At 35.8% G+C, this 24,092-nt stretch overlaps 1 protein-coding gene across 6 annotated transcripts in view; it reads left to right on the top strand.

Annotated features, from left to right (window-relative positions):
• Positions 1–24,092, top strand: part of RUNDC3B (RUN domain containing 3B) — a 171,555-nt gene that overhangs the window by 109,135 nt on the left and 38,328 nt on the right. For all 6 annotated transcript variants that reach the window (XM_004431307.3, XM_014788146.2, XM_004431308.3 and 3 more), the window contains one exon: positions 7,222–7,379. In XM_004431307.3, coding sequence (XP_004431364.1) covers positions 7,222–7,379 — 158 coding nt within the window. The remainder of the gene's footprint in view (positions 1–7,221; positions 7,380–24,092) is intronic.

The raw sequence follows: 24,092 nt of genomic DNA on the forward strand, positions 1-24,092 counted from the left end.
ACCTTCTTTACTCTCCTGGTAAGTTGCTGGGAACCCTGTAAGCAAGGTACCAGGCCAATATTTCCAAGTGGCTTTATTCCATAAAGACCAATCTTTATTCCTCAAAAGTTGTCTTGTCATATCTGAGTCTGCATGTTTCCCTAAAATATGACATTCCAGTCAAAGCTTTGGTAATATAACCAATTTGTTTCCAATTGTGTCGTGCTATAAGGAGAACAGATTCTTATTGAACTTATGCAAATAACTGTATTGCTGTGAAAACAATACTCACTAAGAGTTTCCAAATTCTGGAGGGATCGCATAGGAAGAAAAAATGATAAATGTTTCAATTGTGCATACAAAGGTATAATTTACCAAATTTCTGTAAGTCATAGTTAGCTTAACAGAAAAGAGAAAAGGGTTTCCTTAAATTTGGAAAATAACAAAATATCAAAAATCAGTAATATCTCAAATGAAAAGTCATAAAGATTATAATCATCTTCATCAGTTCATTCAGTCCTGTGTAACTGATTCTTGATCTTAATCTTCTGTTAGCAGTTTCATGAAATCATCAGTTTCTCTGTTAGAGTTCTGTAATTTCTTACCCAGTTCAGTTTTATGATCTGAAAATTGATCAGAAACCTGTATTCTAAAGCAAGTATTAGAGTCCTTTCCATGAATCTCTCTGAAGAGGAAATACATCTGCAAAAACATCAGAGTAAAACAACAACTATCTGTAAATGACAAAAGACTCAAAAAGGGCAATTGACAAAGAAACTTGGCTATTTCTGTGACATACAACACTTTAAGATAATAACTATAATTATGGCTGACAACCAGGACATATTAGAATTTTAGGACTGTGGTATAATATTTTAAAACACTTCTATCAATAACATTTACCAACGTGATATCATAGGTCCCTATGAAACAGAACTTAGTTATCCATTTAACCATGGCAACAAAGATTTTCAGGCCAAGGCAGAAAATTAAATATCTATAAGAAAAACCTTAGCACCTGTGATTAAAGACCTGATAAAAACAATACAGGAAATTTATTTTGATAAAACATAAAATCCCTACCCTTCTAGTACTCAAAGAAAAAAAATCTTTCATAATCTCTTTATAAAGAGCAGACTAAAAGTTCAAGAAAATTAGCCTTTTAAGAGAAAACCAAATTCTAATTTTGTACCAGCTTACTTTTGACATTAAAACTCATTTACTTAATTAGATTTACTTCAATCTTAGCCAACTTGACCATGCATAAAACTCTTTTTTAGGGTTCCTCTTCCATAGACCTTCTATAACTTTCTTTTTACATTCAGAATTTGTCCCATGCTTTCCCTTTTTTTTTCCTCCTAGAACTTTGGGACAAATTTATCTTTCTTAAAAAAAACAAAAATATTTCCATTCTTTATAATTTCTTTACTGAAAGCATATGTCTTACTTTCCTTGAATACAAAGACGTTTTCCTTATTAATTTTTAGTAGCTTTTTTTTTAAACATTTCATGCACTCTTTTTTTTTTTTTTATAATTTTATATATTTATTTATTTTTTCCCCAAAGCCCCAGTAGATAGTTGTATGTCATAGTTGCACATCCTTCTAGTTGCTGTATGTGGGACGTGGCCTCAGCATGGCCGGAGAAGCAGTGCATCAGTGCGCACCCGGGATGCGAACCCGGGCCGCCAGCAGCAGAACGCGCACACTTAACCGCTAAGCCACGGGGCTGGCCTGAGTAGCTTTAATTACCTCTATTAATTAGAATTTTTAGCCTTTACGGACCTTCGTGAAAACTAAAAAGCAATTATGAACTGTCTTTTATGTTAGCGTTCTAAACACTTGTCATAATTTCTAGAAACATGCTATTTCATAGTACAATTTTTGATAAAATACAAGACATATTTACTAATAGACCTAAATATATTTTAGTTTTTTGTAATAAGAAGCTAAAAGTAGATAAACTTGGGTATGTTTAGTGATAATGTTTCAGTATTTTCTCTTATTTGAAAATGACCGAGATAGTCAATGAATTTTTTGGTTACTTAATTTCACCTAGCAAAACGTCAAAGTTTCAAGTTACCAGAGAGATTTTGGAAGTTATCTTAAATATACATGCCATAACACATAAAAAGTTCACCCAACACTTTTATCATTTTCATATCTAGTAAGTTTACTCAATTATTAATATACCTAATAGTTATTTAGATTGCCTACAAAACTTCCTGTGACATTAGACAAAATTAGCTATCAAGGTATTATTTTTGCTAACCAGTTTTGTAACAGAGATAACATCAGCTTATTTGACCAATAAACGTAGAGTAAAGGCTGCATGTCTGCATCATATCCAATGCTGATAACTCTGAGGACATGTCCATTTTAATCAAACCAACAATCTTAAATAAGCTTTCATTTACCAAAGATTAATTTATATCATGTTAACTTGAAAGACATTTGGGTTAGTTGCTGTTACGTTTAGAAATAATTTATATAAGTGCTTACTTTAAGCCAATTGAATAGAGCTTTTTAGAAATTATACCATCTGTAGGTAAGATATCACACACACACACACACACACACACACACACACATACACATATATATAGACACATACGCAGAGACTCCATGTTACTGTGCAACGGGCTCATTCTGCTTGCTATAAGACTTAGCCAAAAAGCCAGGAGGCAAGTTGGTGGAATAGAAAGACTTATTCATTCTTGCCAGCAAAGATGGAAGTTGGTGGACTAGTGTCCTTAAAGCCCATCTGACAGAAGAAAGACTACAGGCCAGTTATATAGGGGCTAGTCTCTGGGTGGGGCAGACATCTGGTCTTAGTTTCTTATCATCTTTGGTTTTTCCTCCCTTGTGACCAATGTTTCTGTTTTCGAGAGACTGGATATGCATCAGAGACTGGAGCAATGCCCTATACTCTGATTTAATTTAAAGATAATGAGAACAAAACCTTTAATATGTATAGTAAAGATTATTGTTTATGTGAGTGGTGCCAACATCCACAACTATTGTTTTAAAATTACTGCCATGAATACAGGGCTCCCTAGTTATGAATCCAAATTTTGTTTTAAGCCTTTTTGCTAATATTTGTGGAGGAGACACTCAAGATGCTAGATTTTTGGTGAGGGTGCTCTTATGGCCGTTTTTCTTTCCTTTGTCTTTTCTTTTCTTCAATCCTAGGAATTAGCGATGGGCTAGATATTTCCTGGAGAGTTTGCAAGCTCTTTGAGATAAGGGAAATGAGTGGAATCTGAACTGCCTCTAGAGCTGCATTTCCACTCTTCCAAGGATTTGCAAGACAAAGATGGTTGTTTCCAGTTCCCCAAAGAACTGGAAAGAAGTTGACCCACCCTTTCAGCTACATTTTTTCAATTTAGAAGTTTTTCCAATTTAAGAATCCATCCTCTGACCATTGGTGAATAGGATCTTAATAGTGATTCATACTAGTAAGTGTTTATGGCTTAACTATGGATGCAAGAGGAATCCCCAAAAGAGAGTACAAAAGAAGCAGCCCTCATGAGATCCAGAAAGTTCACTCCCAAAAACAGTCCAAGAGAGCAAAGGCTTATGCTGCACAGGCAGTAGAACACTAACCAGCAAGGACGGTTGAGATGACAAAGGCCCCTAGTGAAAGCAATTGGGACCCCTCATGGCAAACTCCTCTGAGAGCTGATACAGCTAGACAAAGAGAGTACATCTCAGAACCCCAGTCTACTTGACTGGCCGCCAAGATGCATGCTGGTGTGTGCATCCTCCAGATGGCGGAGACCAGAAAGTTCACAAAGCCAAGATCTCAAGACAGAACAATACAAAAGAAAATCTTACATGTACATTAACAGCTTTAGCTAAGCCTTGGGTCTCTTGGAGATAGATTAATACCTAGGAGGGAGGTGCCATGGGTTTGGGGATTGAGTGTGCTTTACAGAGTACCTCATTGCATGGACATTTTCTTGAGGTTGGTGGGAGACCTGTTGTCATCTACCCCATTCCATAACCAACTTATCCTATCAAGAAGGAGTCTTCTTGAGGTGGTGAGTGCCCTAATGGCTCTTAACTGCTCTACCCATGCCCACCAATTTTGCAGCCTTTTTTGGCTTCCAAGATGCTCTTTAGCAACAGCTTCCATCTTATGTGCATACTCTGTATGAGGGCCCTACAGCAAAGTTTACTGTGGGACCCCCCAGACAACAGGCTTATGGAGATGCCTGTGTCTTGCCCTACGAATATTTTCCTTTTTGTGACAAATGAGACACAAAAAAACAGAGACAAGGAAAAATAGTGACCATCTCTAGGAGGAGAAGGATCGATAAATCAATGAGTACTCAGTAGCTCATACTATATACTTGTAGCTAAATATCGCCCAATTTGGGAAAATGCAGCCTCAGGGGCTACAGGTGGGGATTGAATTACTGTTTCCCATTGTTTCAGAATTTAGACATGGCCAGTAAAAATTATATTTATGCTGCAACTAGAACTAGATCGTGAAAATTTCGGGCATCCCTGAAAACAAGATCCTTACAATGAAGGCTAAGCCAAGGCTTCCTTCTAATGGCCAGTGTAATTTCCCTGAGTCTGATGGCAGTTTGGTAAGACCCTTAGCCACAAAGGGGAATACAACCTGCATTTCTTGTCCCACTGTAGTTTTGGGATCCCCCCAACCTGATGATTATCAAGCCAAGCCCTCAGGACAGAAAACAAGCTTGGTAAGATTCTGCAGTTCTTTGTAAACATTTACAGCTTCTGGAACTTTTCAGTTGAAAGGTGAAGCCCTTGACTCATTAAAGATTTCTTTGTTTTCTCAGTTCAAAAGCTCAAAAGGAGCCCAAAGTGGCCACTGTAATTTTAAATGATCCCCCATTATCTTGCCAGCTGTTAATAGTTATCCCCATTTTAGGGGGATTTTCCCAAGGTGGCTGCAACAAACAAGGTAATTTCTAAAGAGAGTTTCATGATCACCAAGAACCTCAGTCCCCAAACAGCCAATTCAATTCAGACAAACATTAACACACAATACAGTTCTACATATAACAGACCAGAATACTAGCTAGTTTTCCAGGAGTAGTTCAGAACCAGTGCCAGGAGCTACCTGAAACCAGATTGCCAGGGGCACATTGGAACCAGTGCCAGGACTTGCCCAGATCCAGAAGCAACTTCACGAATGAACCTTTTATCCTGCCTCTATTTACCTCGGGTTGTTCAGGCCCAAGGTTTGGGTCTCAGCCTGCCAGGATTCCCCAGAATACAAGCCAAACTTATATTTCCAGGAAATCAAACTAGAGAGACGAGGTAAAGGATAGTCACTGTCTTAAAGTTACTCACCCAGAGCCCAGAGACATCTTGATCCAGAAGCTGTTTCTTCTCCCAAAGGAAAAGAACACCCTGGGGCCTGGAAAGCCACAGCAGGAAATGGGAATCCAGTCGGAGCCTCTAGACAAAACTGTCTAGGCGGCCGCTTAGGGTTGATGAAAAGACTCCACACCCTGCCGGCAGTTTCTGAGCCTTGGGCGTGTGGTCACAGGACCTTGTCCCTTCTTGGTCACCAGTTGTTACTGCACAAAATTGGGATTCTCTGCTCAATGTGCATAAACAAGCCAATTAATTACAGCATCAGTCTTTGGGAAAAGAGATCAGCTTTATTCTGTGAGATTGATCTGCAGGGAGAACAGGGGGCATGTGCCCTCAGATCTGTCTCCCCAATTCAGGATTTGGAGCAAAATTTAAGAGGTTAGGGAGAATAGGCTGGCACGTGGAAATGCTGGTGGGACAGGTTTTGATTGGTGGGCTTCAGGCATTTATGGTAAGGTTTTAAACATTTATGACAGGGTACTAAACATTTATGATGAAGTTCTAAACTTTTATGATGGGGTTCTAAATATTTTCGATGAGGTAGGGAAGGAATTTTAACACCAGGCCTTCCTGAATGAGGGACCCCTCACTTCTGATAAGAGTCTGACTCTCAAGTTCCGGTCGTGTCCCAGTCCTTGGGTTCCATGGGAAGGAGGATCTTTGGTTCTGTGGTTGTTTCAGGTCATGATTTCTTTTGCACATGCCCTGGCTAAGTGACTTTGCAGATTTTCTGAAAGGCAATTCTTAATCACTCCGTTGATAAGAGATGAGGTCAGTTGAACTGGTCCTGGAGGGCCTGTGCTTACAGTAGTAGTAGCTACTATTAATATGTATCATAAAGCTAAAATAGCTAAAACAGTTTGTTAGTGACACATGAATAGGATAACATAATGGAACAGAAGAATACTTTAAGAAAAAAATTCTAAATTTTATTTCTAATTAAAATTAGAATTTAAAAAATTCTAATTTTAAATTCCTGAGAGGAATTTAAAAGCACATTGCAACTAAAAAGAATAGGGTGTCATGAGAAGAGAACAATCAGAAAACGTGGAAGAGCTATTAGAAATTAAAAATAAGATTTCCTGAATTCAAAAATTTAAGTGTAAGGATTTGGAGGATAAATTCATTGAAGTCTCCCAGAAAACAGAGCAAAAGGACGAAGAAACAGTAAATGAGTAAAAAAGATGAGACAGAGGATCAGTCCAAGAAGTCTCATATCTGTTAGGTGTTTGCTAATAATAATAGCTAGGAATTATACATTGCATACAGTGTACCAGGTACCATTCCAAGCAATTTACTTATATTGATTCATTTCATCTTACCAACTAGGTGCACTTATTGTTTCCACTTTTTTAAACTATGGCACAGAGAGATTAAGTAACTTGCCCAAGGACACATAGCTGATTATAGTAGAAGTGGAATGTGACACTAGGCGATCCCTGTACCTGCAGGCTTAACCAAAACATTATACTGCTTCCCTCTAATTTGTTGATGCTAAAATGTTAATATCTGTCTTTGAAAAATAATCACATAGAAGCAGATTTTTAATTGGTCATTCTGTAATTAGGTCTGTATTTTGAAGCTAGGAGGCATGTAGAGTATTTATCACTGTTGTAGAGTGTAGAAATTATAATGTTTTGACTAAGTTTTACCTTAAATTACAAATATATTTTATTGAACTTGAGAGAAGAGCTTTAAATCATGGAGAACGTGTTAAATTTTTGTATGCAATTAAAGCAATTTTTTTTTACTATTTCATCAGTGATACTTTGAAATTGTTTCATTACAGTATAGATAAGAATAACATTTAAGCTACTTTGCATTTATCTTCAAGATATATATTAGAATTTTACAGTTTCTGTATCTTAGTGATCTATATTTCCAGGGTTATCTTGAAGAACTCTTACGACTTCGAGAGAACCAGCTGTCTGAATCTGTCTCCCAGAATAAAATACTACTGCAAAGGATTGAAGATTCTGATCTGGCCCATAAATTGGAAAAGGAACAATTAGAATATATAATTGTGGAACTTCAAGATCAGCTGTAAGTGAGATCCTTTTGGAAAAATTTTGGCAATATGTAAACATAAGAAAATGTCATGTTTTGACATAGGATTCAAACACCAAGAAATCTGCCTGCTATTAAGTTCTTTTCCACTTATTCTTTTTAAAAAGCTTACTGTTGTTTTTCTTATTATAAAAGTAATCCATGTTCACTGTAGAAACATTACAAAATATAGGAAGAAAATAAAAATCACCTTCAGTTGTGCTACTCAGAGTTAACTGCTATAACTTGTATATTTTTCCAAATGCATATGCATAATTTTCAAAGTATTTAGTTAGTTATTGATTGACTAATTGATTAATTGATTGATTTCAAACAGATGATATATAAGACCAGAACTTCTCAAAGTGTAGTGCCAGTGCATAAATCATTTGTTACCAGGTTGTGCCAGAATATTATTAAGCACAGTTTAGTAGAGCTGGCTTTTGCATAGCAAGACTTTTTTTGATGAAGAAAGTTGTGTATTGATCTACATTCTGGTACAAGCTCCTTAATTTGTCACTATTCAAAGCACTTGTACTAATCATACCATTTTGTCAAATTTGATTTTATCAATTAATTGTTTATGGTGAAAATCTTCTCATGCTAATATTTACTTAATCTTAAACGATGATTTTTAAATTTTTTATTTTGAAATAATTTCAAACTTTCAGAAAACTTGCAAGGATAGTACAAAATAATTCCCATATGCCCTTTCCTAGATTCACCAATTTGCAACATTTTGCCACATTTGTCGTAACTCTCTCTCTTTCCTTGTGTATATATACACGTTATTTTCTGAACTACCTGAGAGGCTGCATTCATCTCTTTACCCCTTAATACTTCAGTGTGTCTTTCCTAAAAACAAAGACATTCTCTTACATAACCATAGTTCAGCTATCAATTTAAGAAATTTAAATTGATAGAATATTTTCATCTAATCTATAACTCATATTTCACTTTCATCAATTATCCAAATAATGTCCTTTGTTGCAACTTTTGTTTTCCTGGTACAGGATCCAATCTAGGATCATGTTTTGCATTTGGTTGTCAGTTTCTTCAGTCTATTTTAACTTAGAATTTTCTATTCTATTCTATTCTATATTTAGAATATATTCTAAAATATTCTGTTTTTACTTAGAATAGTTTTTCAATGTTTGTCTCACATGAAATTGATATTTCTGAAGAATACAGGCTCTGGAATGTCCTCAATTTGAGTTTGTTTGCTTTTCTTTGTGACTAGAATGAGCTTATCCATTTGTGGCTAGAATACAACATAAGTGATGTGTCCTTAGGATATCAAATCCAGAGGTCTATGAAGTCTGTTGCCTTTTATTAGTGACATTAGTTTTAATCATTTGGTTTAAAGTTTTTTTTCTTCTGTATAGTTACTGTTGTTCCTTTTGTAATTAACATGTAATTTGCAAGGAGATAACTTTGAGACTAAATAAATATAAAAGATGATTTTTTAAGTAAAAAAGTTTTATTAAGGAACATAAAAATTTAATGTTTTTTGGGAATTTGTATCTTGATGAAAAGAATTATGTTTATATATTGTTTCTTATATTTTCTCTAATATTTTAAAGAGAGTTTGTCCTGTGTGGAGTATCACTCATTGAGGGGTAGCTTAACACCTTCCATAGCCCCTTGCTTCTGTAAGCAGGGAGAAAAATATTAAAAGCCAAACAGTAGAGATTTGTAGTCATTTCTTTACAATTAAAAGATTAAGAAGATAATGTAGTTTTTCTTTTGCCAATAATACTGGTAGTTTGTCTAAAGGCTTTTAACTTAAAAATAATTATTCAATCAATTTTTATTTTATCAAAGAGATATTTTCATTTGAAGAATTAAATTTGAATGTAATGGGCTGGCCCCATGGCTTATCAGTTAAGTGCGCGTGCTCCGCTACTGGCGGCCCGGGTTCGGACCCCGGGCGCGCACCGACGCACCACTTCTCCGGCCATGCTGAGGCCGCATCCCACATACAGCAACTAGAAGGATGTGCCACTATGACATACAACTATCTACTGGGGCTTTGGGGAAAAAAAAGGAGGAGGATTGGCAATAGATGTTAGCTCAGAGCAGGTCTTGCTCAGCAAAAAGAGGAGGATTAGGACGGATGTTAGCTCAGGGCTGATCTTCCTCACAAAAATAAATAAATAAATGAATAAATAAACTTGAATGTATTGCATTTATTTTACTTTTGATAATTTAAAGGAAACAAAGACCCTTGGGGCCGGCCCCATGGCTTAGTGGTTAAGCACGCGCGCTCCGCTACTGGCGGCCCGGGTTTGGATCCCGGGTGTGCACTGATGCACCGCTTCTCCAGCCATGCTGTGGCCATGTCCCACGTACAGCAACTAGAAGGATGTGCAACTATGCCATACAACTACCTACTGTGGTTTGGGGGAAAAAAAGGGAGGAGGATTGGCAATAGATGTTAGCTTAGAGCCGGTCTTCCTCAGCAAAAAGAGGAGGATTAGCACGGATGTTAGCTCAGGGCTGATCTTCCTCACAAAAAACAAACAAAAAAAACCCGCAAAGACTCTGATGCTTTTAGAGAAAAGAATCCTCGAGTTATGGTTTTGTCATACTTCTATGATGGAAGAATGTCATTAACCCTCTTGATTTTGCAAAGAAATCTTACAGTTGTTAATACCTTTAAGGAGATTTTAACTAAAACAATATTACCAGAGCAACAAATAAAAAATTAAGGCCACCAATCAGAATTAGACTATGTTCTTGAGTTTAGAGGTTTAAGATTTACGTTCACATAACATGGCTACAATGTCTAGATGGGTGTAAATTGGTGTCTTATGAGATTTCTTTTTGTACAAAAACCGTTACAAGAATACTGAACAGAAAAGTAAGATACATTTCTTTCAGAATGCTCACAATTCGCTACTTTATCAGAATCATCTTTGCAGAATACTCTGGGCATTTTTGCAGCTATAGGGAAAGAGTAGACATTTTTTTCCTTCTTACGTTGCTGAGATTTTTTACCAACAGTTAGGAAGGCCTGCAGTCAAAGCCGGGCACTGAAATTCTCTTTGTTAATCCTGAGATGATAAAAGCAGTCTTGAGAAGATTAAAATGTATAATATATAAAGGAAAAGATCCGAAGAGGAGTATTAAATGGAGTATGAGGCATGTAATATTTGCTTCTACATTATATTGATTATGTTGGGTGATTTAAATCCTTTGTCATTTTGCTTATTCTTTTTATATATATCTCAATGGTTCGATGTGTTTTTCAGTTACTGTTAAAGTATACTTTAGTCATGTCTTTCAATACTTATAAAATCTGAACCTTTTGTAGTTTTGACAGTAGAGTACAAGCTAGTGTGATGTAGTACAGGAGCGTCCTAAAGCTTTCTTGTAAATCAGGACTGTGTTCACATATTGGCTCTATACTTGCCTATGATGAGCTCAATCTTTAATTAATGTCTTGAGCATCTGTTTCTTTAGTTATAAAATGGAGATAATATTCACCATGTAGATTATTATGCGTGTTAAATGGTATCATGTATAACATAGCTAGGACAAAGAAGGCATTCAAAGATTATTCCTCTATTTTGCCTTATAGAAACTTTAAAATCTCCTTCATAAATTCGCTAGGAAAGATAAATAGTATATTTAAAATGTTTTACCTTGGGGCCAGCCTGGTGGCATAGCGGTTAAGTTCGCGCGTTCCGCTTTGGCGGCCCGGGGTTTGCAGGTTCGGATCCCGGGCACGGACTGACACACCGCTTGTCAAGCCATGGGGTGTCCCATATAAAGCAGAGGAAGATGGGCACGGATGTTAGTCCAGGGCCAATTTTCCTCAGCAAAAAGAGGAAGATCAGCATCCGATGTTAGCTCAGCACTATCTTCCTCACACACAAGAATAAATGTCTTACCTTATCATGCCCAGATGCTACAGCTCAAACAATGAGTTTGGACTTGATTGTATTATCCCCAAGTATCAGGAAATTCAATTTTGAGATCTAGTTTCTAAATGGCAGTTGGATTAATATTTATAATCACAGTATAGATTTGTGTATACCATGTATGTGGGGAGTGGTTACATGGTTACTGACTACTTAACGGGTGCTATTTTAACTGTAATTCTTTTCCTCATTGATAATTGATGCAATACTAATTTGGAGTATTTTGCAAGGCATTGACAAAGGTACATTTGAATGATTAAGTTTATGGTTGTAGAGGTTTAAAATATCAAATGATTTTAAATCTATAAATATTATGATTAGGAATAATGTTATCATTTCGTTGGGAAATATAGCATTATTCTAGGTTTTTATTCTCATAGTTTTATTGAAATCTGTGGTACAGTTTGATTTTATTTTACTTCAATAACTTTTAACTCCATTTTATTTGTATATTAAACTTCAGTAAAATAAATATAAACAAGCTTAATGTATCAATTATACTTTGAATCTATATATGGAAAGTTTCTCATAATATTATGAAATATATTCTGTTTATGGCCTTTTTAAAAACTTGTCGTATTTATTTATGCTAATGGTAGAAAAACTTTTCATTTTTTAATTTAGTTTTATTCGGTAAACATTTATTTAAATGTACACTTTTGTGCTTGAGAGTAACTGAGAGTGCAGAGAAGAGTAAGGCATAGTCTCTTTTTACAAGGGGCCCTTAAGCTAGTGAAGTGGACAGATTGCATCATCAATCACATTGTTATTAAAGAGTGCCATATATGGGAGGGAAGCTTTGTCTTCGTCCACAGGTTTAGACCTTCAGATAGATGATCTACTGTACAGATAATTCTTTCTAAAACACTCATTGCAAACCTCAGGAATAGACAGCCTCAAAACTATGTGCAAAAGCTAAACACTTTTGTCATGATTAATACCAATAAAATGTATAATAAGTAGTTTTTTCTACTTAGGTGATGGAATTTTTCTATTCGTGATTTAAAAGATAATAGGAATAGTAACATGTCATATAGGCTTCCCTAGTGAAGGAACTGAAGAGTCTAAATAATAGAAGTAAAGAACCATGCATTGCTAAAACTAAGTCATTGTTCCAAGTTCAACAGCCAATTTGGTATAGTTCATGGTGAGTAGTGATGGTGTGATCTATCAGCCTGCAAACCATGAGTCAATGGTGCTATGGCATCCTGGTTCACAAGTTTTAGGGTGAGTAGTATGGATCCTAACAAAAGAGTGCAATGATGTCATCATGGCCCAGTTAGTAATGGACAAATTACGACAGTTCCTGGTCATATATATATTTTGGCAGGTAACAGTTGTTACTAAAATATTAAATTACAATCATGCTAATATATAATGCATACTCTATTATCCATATAAGAACAGAAAAATCAAGAAAATATATCCAGGGACCGGCGTAGTGGTTAAGTGTACGCGCTTCACTGCTGGCGGCCCAGGTTTGGATCCCAGGCGCACACTGACGCACTGCTTGTCAGGCCACGCTGTGGCGGCTTCCCACGTAAAGTGGAGGAAGATGGGCGCAGATGTTAGCCCAGGGCCAGTCTGTCTCAGCAAAAAAACAGGAGGATTGGCATGGATGTTAGCTCAGGGCTGATCTTCCTCACAAAAAAAAGAAGAAAATATATCCAGAAGAGAAAAAAGCCACGTACCAGATAGTTAGGTAAAAACATTCTGTTGTGCTTTCTTGGTGTTCATGGGAAATTAGATATTGCAACAGGAAAGGGTACTAATTTGATATGGATGTTATTTCATTGCCGTTAGTCATGGTGTTTGATTAAAACTGCTAGCAGATTCTCTTCTAGAGCAGATGTCCTTATATTTGGGCCAGGGGCCTAGCAACAGTTGGGACTGCAACAGTACAATATTTCATAGAGAAGAAATGACTCATCAGAATAGAAAAAAGACTCACTTTTGGCATCCTTATTTAGTGAATGTTTTACATTGAGTACACGAAAAAAGGAAACCTCCCTGAATTACAATTTATAAATAACATAATATCAATATTAGTGTATAAATGTCATTATTTTGTTCAATTATTTCCATTCTTTAGAATTTGACATTTATAAAATTAGCATTTAGATTTTAAAGCTATTATATTTTTAATTTTTTATTAAGAAATTTTCAAGTGTACACAAAAGAGATAATTGTACAATAAACCTCTGATCACCCATCATCCAGATTGAATGGTTAGTTACCAAAGTTTGTCACATTTGCTTTATCTGTCTCTTTTCTTTTTCATTTTTTGCTGAACCATTTTGAAGCAAATTGTGTCCTTTGATTCCTTTGTACTTCATTGCATGTCTCTAAAAAATATGGAAATTTTCTCACATAACTTCATAATCATACCTGATAAAATTAGGAATAATTCTTTTTGTCATCTAATGCTCATTCACACCAAATTTCCCAAATTGTCTAAAAATAAAATCTTTTATGCAGCTGATTTTTTTCAAATTAGGATTCCAAGTCATACATTACGTATGGTTATGTTTCTTAAGCGTCTTAATTTAGAGCTGTTTCTCCCACTTTTACTTTTCCTGTCGTTGTCTATTTGCAGACTCTTCTTTTTTTTAATAAACTTTTGTTTATTTATTTATTTACCTTTTTTTTTTTTTTTTTGAGGAAGACTGGCCCTGGGCTAACATCCGTGCCCATCTTCCTCTACTTTATATGGGACACCACCACAGCATGGCTTAACAAGCAGTGCACCAGTTCGCACCCTGGATCTGAGCCTGCAAACCCTGGGCCCCCAAAGCAGAGCGTGAGCACTTAACTGCTCCACCACTGGGCAGGCCCTGCAGACTCTTCTTATAGGGCATCCAGCATTCTGGATTGGTTCTTTGTGGTTTAACTTGTTCCTCTACACCTGTGCTATCCAGTACATTAGCCATTAGCCATATGTGGCTGTTGAGCACTTAAAATGTGGCTAGTCTGAACTGAGATGTGCTTTAAGTGTAAAATCCACACCAAATAGTATGAAATCAAGAATGTAAAATATCTCATTAATAACTTTTTATATTGACTACATGTTGAAATGATGTTTTGGATCTATTGGGTTAAATAATAAGTACATTATTAAAATTAATTTCACTTCTTTTTAATATGACTACTAGAAAATTTTGAATTACCTGTGTGACTCCTGTTATATTTGTATTGGACGGCACTGGTCTGTATCCTCTTTACTCAGAGTGGGCTAGCTATATTAGCATCATCTGGGAGCAGAATCTCAGGCCCCTCCCCAGACCTACTGAATCAGAATCTGTATTTTAACAGGATCCTCAGGGGATTAGTTGACACATTAAAGTTTGAGAATTACTGCTCTGTGCTGTGTATCCTGTAAAGCATATCCTCTTCACTCTGGATTAGTGGTTCTCCACCCTGCTTACACATTTGGAATCACTCAGCTTTTTAAAATATTTTTTGGAAAGTGAGGATGCCTGACTGAGCCTTACCTCAAGAGATGTTGATTTAATTGGTCAAAAGTGGGACCCAGGCAAGTGTGTTTACAAAGCTTCCCAGGTGTTTCTGATGTGCAGTCAGCATTGAGAACCACTGTTCTAAGGTGCTGGGTTAAATTTGAATTTAACTTTTATGACAAGAGTATTTTGTAGGGGTGCTGTATACTTCATATTGGGAAGCACACTAGTTGTCCCACTTTTAGTGATCCTAAGATTGAACAGTGGATTCAGGTGGTGACAGCCTTATTTCTCCTTTGTAAAAGTTCCCATCAGCGTTTCACCTAATGGCTTGAACCAGGGATGAGCATTACCTGGAGCAATTGATTCATTAGGATTTGTAAAATGGTGATTTTCTAATTGTCATTCCTTCCATGCTTATTGGCTGGAATCATCTATAAAGAAGAACATTCCCTTATCAGTTAGGGCTATTTAGTAGTTACCATTACAGTTCTTTTTTTTTTTTTTTTTTTTTTTTTGTGAGGAAGATCAGCCCTGAGCTAACATCCATGCTAATCCTCCTCTTTTTGCTGAAGAAGACCGGCTCTGAGCTAACATCTATTGCCAATCCTCCTCCTTTATTTTTTTCCCCAAAGCCCCAGTAGATAGTTGTACGTCATAGTTGCATATCCTTCTAGTTGCTGTATGTGGGACGCGGCCTCGGCATGGCCAGAGAAGCGGTGCATCCGTGCGCGCCCGGGATCCGAACCCGGGCTGCCAGTAGCGGAGCGCGTGCACTTAACCGCTAAGCCACGGGGCCAGCCCCACCATAACAGTTCTTATAGGATATTATTAATTTTCAGAATAAGATGCCGATGCCCTACTTAGTTACCAATGAGATGAAGATTTTGTTTTGCTTTCTCTTTTTTATTTTTGAGAATTTTATGAACTTGTTATATATAATCTCTACTATAATGTGAATTAGCTCATACAAGATTCATAAATAAGGAGATGATGTCAGTATAGCAAAAAATCACCTTGATTCATAGTTGATTTTTCCGGGAGATTGACATTTCTCAACAAGTAACACTAGCAGAAAGCAAAATACACTAACACAGGCAAATACCGCAAGCCACTAATAGATGGCACTCTCTCGCTGTACGTGATACTCATTCACCTTGCATTCCTCTGGTTTGGTTGAGGTGTTTGTTTTGTAGTTAGCCCTGCTTTGTGAATTTTGTCCTTGCCTTCACGGCAAGCCTCAATCTCAGCAGCCTCAACCCTTCCTTACACCCTCTTCCATCAAATGGCTTTTACGTTGTTGTGAGGTTATTGTTGTTTTTTTTACTTAATAGGAATTTAACAAATATTTTAAATTGGGTTTGAAGTTTTATTAGTATTGTTGTTGTTTTTCTTAGTGTTCTAGTTAGAAAGTTGAATAGGTTTTGAGTTGTCAGCTTTTAACCCTGTCCTCCCCATAAAGCCAGTTATTTTCAGTGTGTTATTGCAGAACACCTTTGTTTTGTTTCTGCATTATAGCAGAAATGCCTATATTCACTGTGCTTCTATCACTTACATTTATTTTTCTTTTTGATGTTCAGATTGTTCCATCTTTGTCTAATGAAAATCCCTTTAAATTAGTTCCTGTGTCCCTCTGACACGACCCATTTGTCTTTGATAACTTCCTTGCTTTCTGGCGCAAGGTATCCCAGGCTCATCTTGTCTATTTTCTGCCTCAGACCTGGCATCAGCCATTCCTCTGAGGATTCAGGGTTTATCTTATGTTATAAAATGGGAGGGAAAGTAAGGTATTTGATTTTTGTTTTGAAGTTCTGGAGTACTCATTATTGTTTCTTTCTTTTCAAAGGATACTGTCAGGTTAAGCTCTCAAGAGCAACCAAGGTTGAAAACCCCTACTATTCTTGGAGACTTGGTTAGATTTGAGCTTAGCTTTTTGGGCGAGAATATTTCAGAGGTAAATAATTTATAATTTTTGGATACCTGGCTCCTTTTTAGGCTTTTTCTTTCAGAATGTTTTATTTGAGGGAAATAATTGTAAAGTGATATATTTAAGTGATTATCCCATGACGATGTCTAAAATTAACAAAGAAACAAAAACACACAAATGGGGAACATTTTTATATTAATGTTATGAAAAAGTTAGGGTGTTCACAAGGTAAATAAGCATTTTCCAATTCTGGAAAACTTTAAATGAATAAAGTAAAGAAAGTTCTCATTACTCCTCTTGATACTAAATTGCTTTTGTAACGTCTCTGATATTCATTCATTCATTTGACAAATATTTATTGGGAATGTATGAAGAGCCAGGCCCTGTTCTAGGTGCTGGTGAGTCAGGAATAAATAAACATAGTCCCTGCCCTCAAAGATTTTACATTGGGTGGAGAGCAGAGACCAACAGTAAACAAATAGCATTTGAGTGATGGTCCTGTTCCTCTTCCAAAGTTGTCAAGAGAAGCTGGAGGTAGGTAACTCTGCTATCCTGTGTTCCTAAGAGAGTCAGGGGGTGGAGTGTATGTAACACCTCATGTTTGGTGGCTTTCTCTTTCTCTGACCTTCAGTGCTCTCTACCTAGCTATTCTGCCCATTAGCATAAAATTCTGCATTACTATAGTCATGATATATTAGATCCTTTATTTTTGTGAAGATTATAGCCTAAGATTTTCTCAGTGTGCCATGACACAAATAGCACTTGAATACATTCTGAGAATTACAGCACATCAGACAATGAGTGATAAGTGGAAAATAACAAAAGTTTGCTGCAGTCATGTTAGGCATTTTGCTAGACTCATTCTCAAAACTTACCTCATAGCCATGGGCTTCAAATGTGTGTATTGCCCTGTCAAAATTAAAGATTGCTTCATATCATGGACCTTTGGAGTTGCTTAGAATACTTGTAATCACAGATATTAAGTCCTAAGTGCCAGGGGTTATATGCCTTATGTATATTCAGCATCTGAAAGTCTAACTTCGTCATGAGCATCAGCACAGCCTCTGAGGTAAGTGAGAAGGAAGCAAAGTAAGGGAAAGAGGATAACCCTCAAGTCTGCGGACACAAGATAAAGAATCAAACAAGTGAACAAAATAATAGTTGTGAATTGGCTAAACACTGCTATCAAAATATAGAGTATAGAATTCCAGATCTTTTAAAAAAGCTTGTTAAGTAACAGTAGACTTGAGCCTTATCTCTGAAAGGAAGGAAAGAGACCAAACTGTGGAAATCTCATTTTTCTCTCTTTCATTTCAAATAATGAATATAATGTTCAGGGCTCAAAAGGTGTAAGATCTCATTTTTGAAGCTGGGGTACTCTGTATTTACAGGGAATCTGTTCAAGGATTTTGAGAATAAAAGTAGAAGGAATCGTTGAGAACACCAACATTTGAGGACTGAGTGGAGGAAGGGACCTCACTGAAAGAAACCAAGAAGAACAGCCAGAGAGAGATGAGTTTTGTTATTATTTCACCAGAGGAAAAAAAATGTATATTAGATTCACCTAGGGAGCATTAAAAAAATACCATTGCCTGAGCCCCCACCATCATAGAATCTCATTTCATTGATCAGAGATGAGACCTGATATCAATATTTTTTAAATGCTTCCCCAGTTATTCGAATACATAGTCAGAATAGAGAACCACTAAACTAGAAGTTTGTTTATGTCTAGCAAAGCAAAATGGTATTTATTATGCTCTTAACAGCAATTTAATTGCTTCTCTAAACATTAAAGCTACCTAGATGTTTTGTTATTTTAAGCAAGAAAGATGCATTGGTATCTAATTTCCAGAAGTTTTGAAGTAGACTATATTCTATATTTGCTATCTTCCCTTACAGATTAGATTATGTTTCAAGGTGCCTTTTCTTTAAGATTCTGTGTTGTCCTTTAGATTCAGAAAAGTGGGCCATGGCTTATTTTGATAATGATAAAATTTTCTGTTTTATAGTTCAACATTTGTTCATTCTGCTGATGTTTATTGAGCCCCTCGTCTGTCCTAGATGCTGGGCTTGGTGCCAAGAATACAGAAATAAATTTGTTCTAGTTCCTGCCCTCAAAGTGCTTACAGAGGACACAGACATATAAACAATAAGAGCGATAAGATGTCCCTAGTGCTGTGATAGAGGCTTGTACCTCTACAGGATTTCAAAGGATTTCATTGTAAAGGAGAATGAACTGGAAAGGATTTAAGGAAGTGGTGATGCTTATGCTAATTCCTTAAAGTGGTTTAGACATTTGAAAGACTAGTATGGGAAGAGATGGGCCTTCCAAGCAGAGAAAACGACAAAAGCAAAAACAGAGAGAGATTAAAGAGTCCAACAAATATAAGAAACTGCGTGGTGGCTCCTTATTACTCAAACATAGAGGACAAGCGTGTGTGCGTGTGTGTGTGTGTGTGTGTGTGTGTGTGGCCAAATGAGAAAGGACTTTATATGCCATGCTAAGGAGCTCTGTGGAGTTACCAATATCAGATTTCCATGTTAGAAAGATAAATCTTTGAAATAATATTTTCTAATGTATAAGCGAATACTTATTGAGTGCCTGCTTTGTTCCAGGAACTGTGGTGCTAGATACTGATAATTTAAGCGTGAAGAAGATAACTGTGAGCATATCAAAGTTAGCTAAATGTCTAAATGAAGTGATGAGTGTATAGGAACGTGTATATATGTACAGTAATAAAAGTATAGACACTTTATAGAAGTAGCACAGGAGTAGTAGTCCAGGGAAATCATCACTAAGAAGTTGATATTTGAGTAGGGCTTTTCAGGAGTTCTCTTGGTGACCAAGGGAGAAGAGAGAAGGTTATCCTAGGTAAAGGGAAGAGCACATTTGGAAACATGGGTGCAGAACATCATATGAGGAAGATCGGTGCAATAAAATATTAAGTATTATTAGAAGCAAATAGTTTTTCTGGGAACATTGAAATATGTTTTATTGGGATTGTACATTTTTACCTGAGATGAGCCTCTTTTAAAAATTAAAATGTCTATAAAATACTCCACATTATTGGAGGAGAGGGGTAAATATACCCTTCTTGATGGCTCATGTTTATGTGACACAGTCTCACAAACTGAATTTTAGCAAATTACATAATGGACAACTTGGATGTGGAATGATATTTTCAAAAGAGGCAATAAATAATAGTGCATTTTTACTAAATTTGTTTTTTCTTTAAAAACATTGAGAGAGAAATTTCCTCCTGAGAAGGCATAAAGGATTCACAGTGAAGTCTTTGGTGTTTATGATCAATGCAGAGTCTTATTGTATTGTGTTATATTGTAGGGCTTAGTTAAGATACACTAACAATAATCATGTGAAGAACAATTATAAACCTAGGAAAAATAAAGTATTGGTGGCAAATTATATACTTATCTATGGTGCAAATTATATATTTAGAAGGTATAGGAACTTTTCAGGCTTGAGCTAGGTTCCACAGAATAAATTGTATTCATTGAATGTTTCTATCAGGCCAAGGAGGGCTTAATACTGAGCTGTTTTTTCCTTTGAAAAATAAAACAGCTCTTTCAACCTTAACTGAAAACTTTCCTGTTTTGTTTCAAACTATTTTGCAAGAGAGCTGGACTCCATATTTCATAGATTTTGTGTTTATAAATCCATAGAATTTTGAATTTACATATATCCATCAGAGACATGCTCAATCAAACAATTGAGGGTATATTCAAAGAACTCATGAAATAGTCAGTTGATAAATTATTACTGACACATATTTCAATGTAGTTACATATAAAAAAATCAAACTTGACTTTCAAATGATATATTTTTACTTGCCAAGTAAAAGAACTTATACAAACAGCAAGACAAAGACTCTTCAAGGATCTAGAATCCAATTATTGGGAGTGGTAGAATATAATAAGAGGAGAATTTTAGTTGTACTTTCTGGACTCCCTATTTTGAGGATAGTTACTATGAAAAAATATAATAATCACAGATCCTCTTAGATGGTTGTTTCTTCACATATATTAAGTGTATCTTCCACTGCCTACCTAATACATTTACTTGGTATTAGTTGTAAATATATTTCTTCAATTTTCATGAAAATGCTATCTGTGAAATATTTTGTAGATTTAAGTTAAATTTTTAGGTTAAAACTTAAATTGGGTGTAAGTACTGAAAAAATAAGCACTCTCAAAGTGCTTTACATATAGTGTTTTTTGTATGCAGCTGAGGTTGTTATCAATCTAAAATAAGAAGTTATAGGGGCCGGCCCCGTGGCGTAGCGGTTAAGTGCATGCGCTCTGCTGCTGGCGGCCTGGGTTCAGATCCTGGGTGCGCACCAATGCACCACTTGTCAGGCTGTGCTGTGGCGGCGTCCCATATAAAGTGGAGGAAGATAGGCACAGATGTTAGCCCAGGGCCAGTCTTCCTCAGCAAAAAGAGGAGGATTGGCATGGATGTTAGCTCAGGGCTGATCTTCCTCACACACAAAAAAAAGAAGTTATAAGAAGATATTTTATTCAAGACTCAAGCTAACCACAAAGAACAAACCTATAATAGAAACACAAAAGATAAAGAGAAAAGAATCAAATCACTACAAAAAAATCATCAAATAACAAGTGAGGACAGCAAGAGAAGAAGAAGGGGACAAAACAGCTGGAAAAGAGACAAAAAAACAATTAACAAAATGGCAATAGTAAGTCCTCACTTATCAGTTTTTACCTTAAATGTAAATGGATTAAACTCACCAATCAAAAGGCATAGAGTGACTTTTAGTATTAGACAAGATCCAATGATATGCTTTCAACAAGAGACTCACTTCAGATTTATAGACACAGGCTGAAAGTGAAGGGATGGAAACAGATATTTCATGCAAATGGTAACCAAAAGAAAGCAGGGTATCTATACTTAGATCAGACAAAATAGACTTTAAGTCTAAAACTTGCTTTTGAGACAAAGAAGGTCATTATATAATGATAAAAGGGTCAATTCAACAGGAAGCTATAACATTTATAAATGTATACATAGCCAACATTAGAGCACCTAATATCCAAAGCAAATAAAGATAACAAAAAACCTGTTAGAACTAAAAAACAAATTTAGCAAAGTTGCAGGATACAAAATCAGCATACAAAAGTCAACCATATTTCTATACACAGACAATGAACTACCTGAAAAGGAAATTTAAAAAATAATCCTCTTCACAATAGCAATAAGAAAAATAAAATACTTAGGAATAAACTAAAGAAGTGAAAGATTTGTACACTGAAAATTTAAAAACATTGATGAAGGAAATTAAAGAAGACACAGATAAATGGAAAGACATCCTGTGTTCGTAGATTGGAAGAATTAATATTGTTAAAATGTCCATACTACCCAAAGTGATATACAGATTCAATACAATTCCTTTCAAATCTCAATGGCATTTTTCACAGAAATTGAAAAAACAATCCTACAATTTATATGAAACCACAAAAGACCCCGAATACCAAAGCAATCTTGAGAAAGAAGAACAAAGCTGGAGGCATCATATTTCCTGATTCCAAAATATATTATAAATTTACAGTAATCAAAACCGTATGGTACTAGCATTAAAACAGACATATAGACCATTGGAACAGAATAGAGAGCCCAGAAATAAATCCATGCATCTATAGTCAACTGATCTTTGACAGGGAAGCCAAGAACACACAATGGGGACAGGATAGTCTCTTCAATAAATGGTGTTGGAAAACTGGATATCCACATACAAAAGAATGAAATTGGACTCCTCTCTCATACCATTTACAAAACTCAACTCAAAATGGATTAAAGACTTAAATGTAAGACCTGAAACTGTAAAACTACTAGAAGAAAAGGTAGGGAAAAAGCTTCTTGACATTGCTCTAGGCAATGATTTTTTGGATATGACACCAAAAACACAGACAGCAAAAGCAAAAATAGAAAAATGGGATCGCATCAAACTAAAAAGATTCTGCATAGCAAAGGAAACAATCAACAGAATGAAAAGGCAACCTATGGAATGGAAGAAGATATTTGCAACATCTATCTGGTAAGAGGTTAATATCCAAAATATATAAGGAACTCATACAACTCAATAGCAAAAACAAACAAAAAAAAAACCCAATTAAAAAATGGGCAAAGGACTTGATTAGACATTTCTCCAAAGAAGACATATAAATAACCAACAGGTATATGAAAAGATGCTCGGCTTCACTAATCATCAGGGAAATGCAAATAAAAATCACAATAAGATGTCACCTCACACCTGTTAGAATATTTATTATCAGAAAGATAATAGATGACAAATGTTGGCTAGGATATGGAAAAAAGGGAACCTTTGTGCACTGTTGATGGGAATGTCAGTTGGTGCAGCCCCTTTGGAAAACAGTATGGAGGCTCCTCAAAAAATTAAAAATAAAACTGTCTTATGATCCAGCAGTCCTTCTGGGTATTTATCCAAAGGAAATGAAATGAAGATCTCAAAGAGATATCTGCATTCTCATGTTAATTTCAGCATTATTCACAATAGCCAAAAAGTGGAAGCAACTTCAATGTCCATCCATGTTGAATGGATAAATAAAATGTGATACACAAAGACCCTATGTCTATGTACACACACACAATGGACTATTATTCGGCCTTAAAAATGAAGGAAATCCTGCCATTTGGGACCACGTGGATGAATCTGGAGGATATTATGCTAAGTGAAATAAACCAGATGCAGAAAGACAAATACTGCATGATCTCACTTATATGTGGAATCTAAAATAGTCAAACTCATAGAAGCAGAGAGTTGTTACCAGGGCCTGGGGAGAGGGGGAAAGGGAGAGATGTTGGTCAAGGGGTATTAGTTTCAGTTATGCAAGATAAATAAGTTCTGGAGAGCTAATGTACAACAATGTTACTATAGTTAACAATATTGTGTACTTGAAATTTTCTAAGAGGGTAGATCTTAAGTGTTCTCATCACACACAAGAAAAGGTAACTATGTGAGGTGATGGGTATGTTAATTAGCTTGAGTGTGGTGATTATTTCACATTGTAAACGTATATCACATCATCAAATTATACACTTTAGCTGTATACAACTTTTAATTGTCAGTTTTACCTCAGTAAAGTTCGTGGTGGGGGAAGACTGAATTATGTTTTTTTGTGGCCAAATTCCTGAATAATTCCTTTGGACAATCTGAAAAGAAATTAGCTATCTAGCAATTTAGAGGTAGATACTATGGGAAAGTTTTTAAAATTGGCTATGATAAATATATTATTGCTACTTTCTTAGTAAATTAAACAATTTTTGTTTAGTGTATCTTTCTGTAGAGTTATTAAATTAATGAGAGAATATTAAATTAACTTGTATTATAGATGTAAGTTGCAAGTAAAG

The sequence above is a fragment of the Ceratotherium simum genome, chromosome 1, assembly GCF_057802395.1.
Source record: "Ceratotherium simum simum isolate JZ-2026a chromosome 1, ASM5780239v1, whole genome shotgun sequence".
Classification (NCBI taxonomy): Eukaryota; Metazoa; Chordata; class Mammalia; order Perissodactyla; family Rhinocerotidae; genus Ceratotherium; species Ceratotherium simum.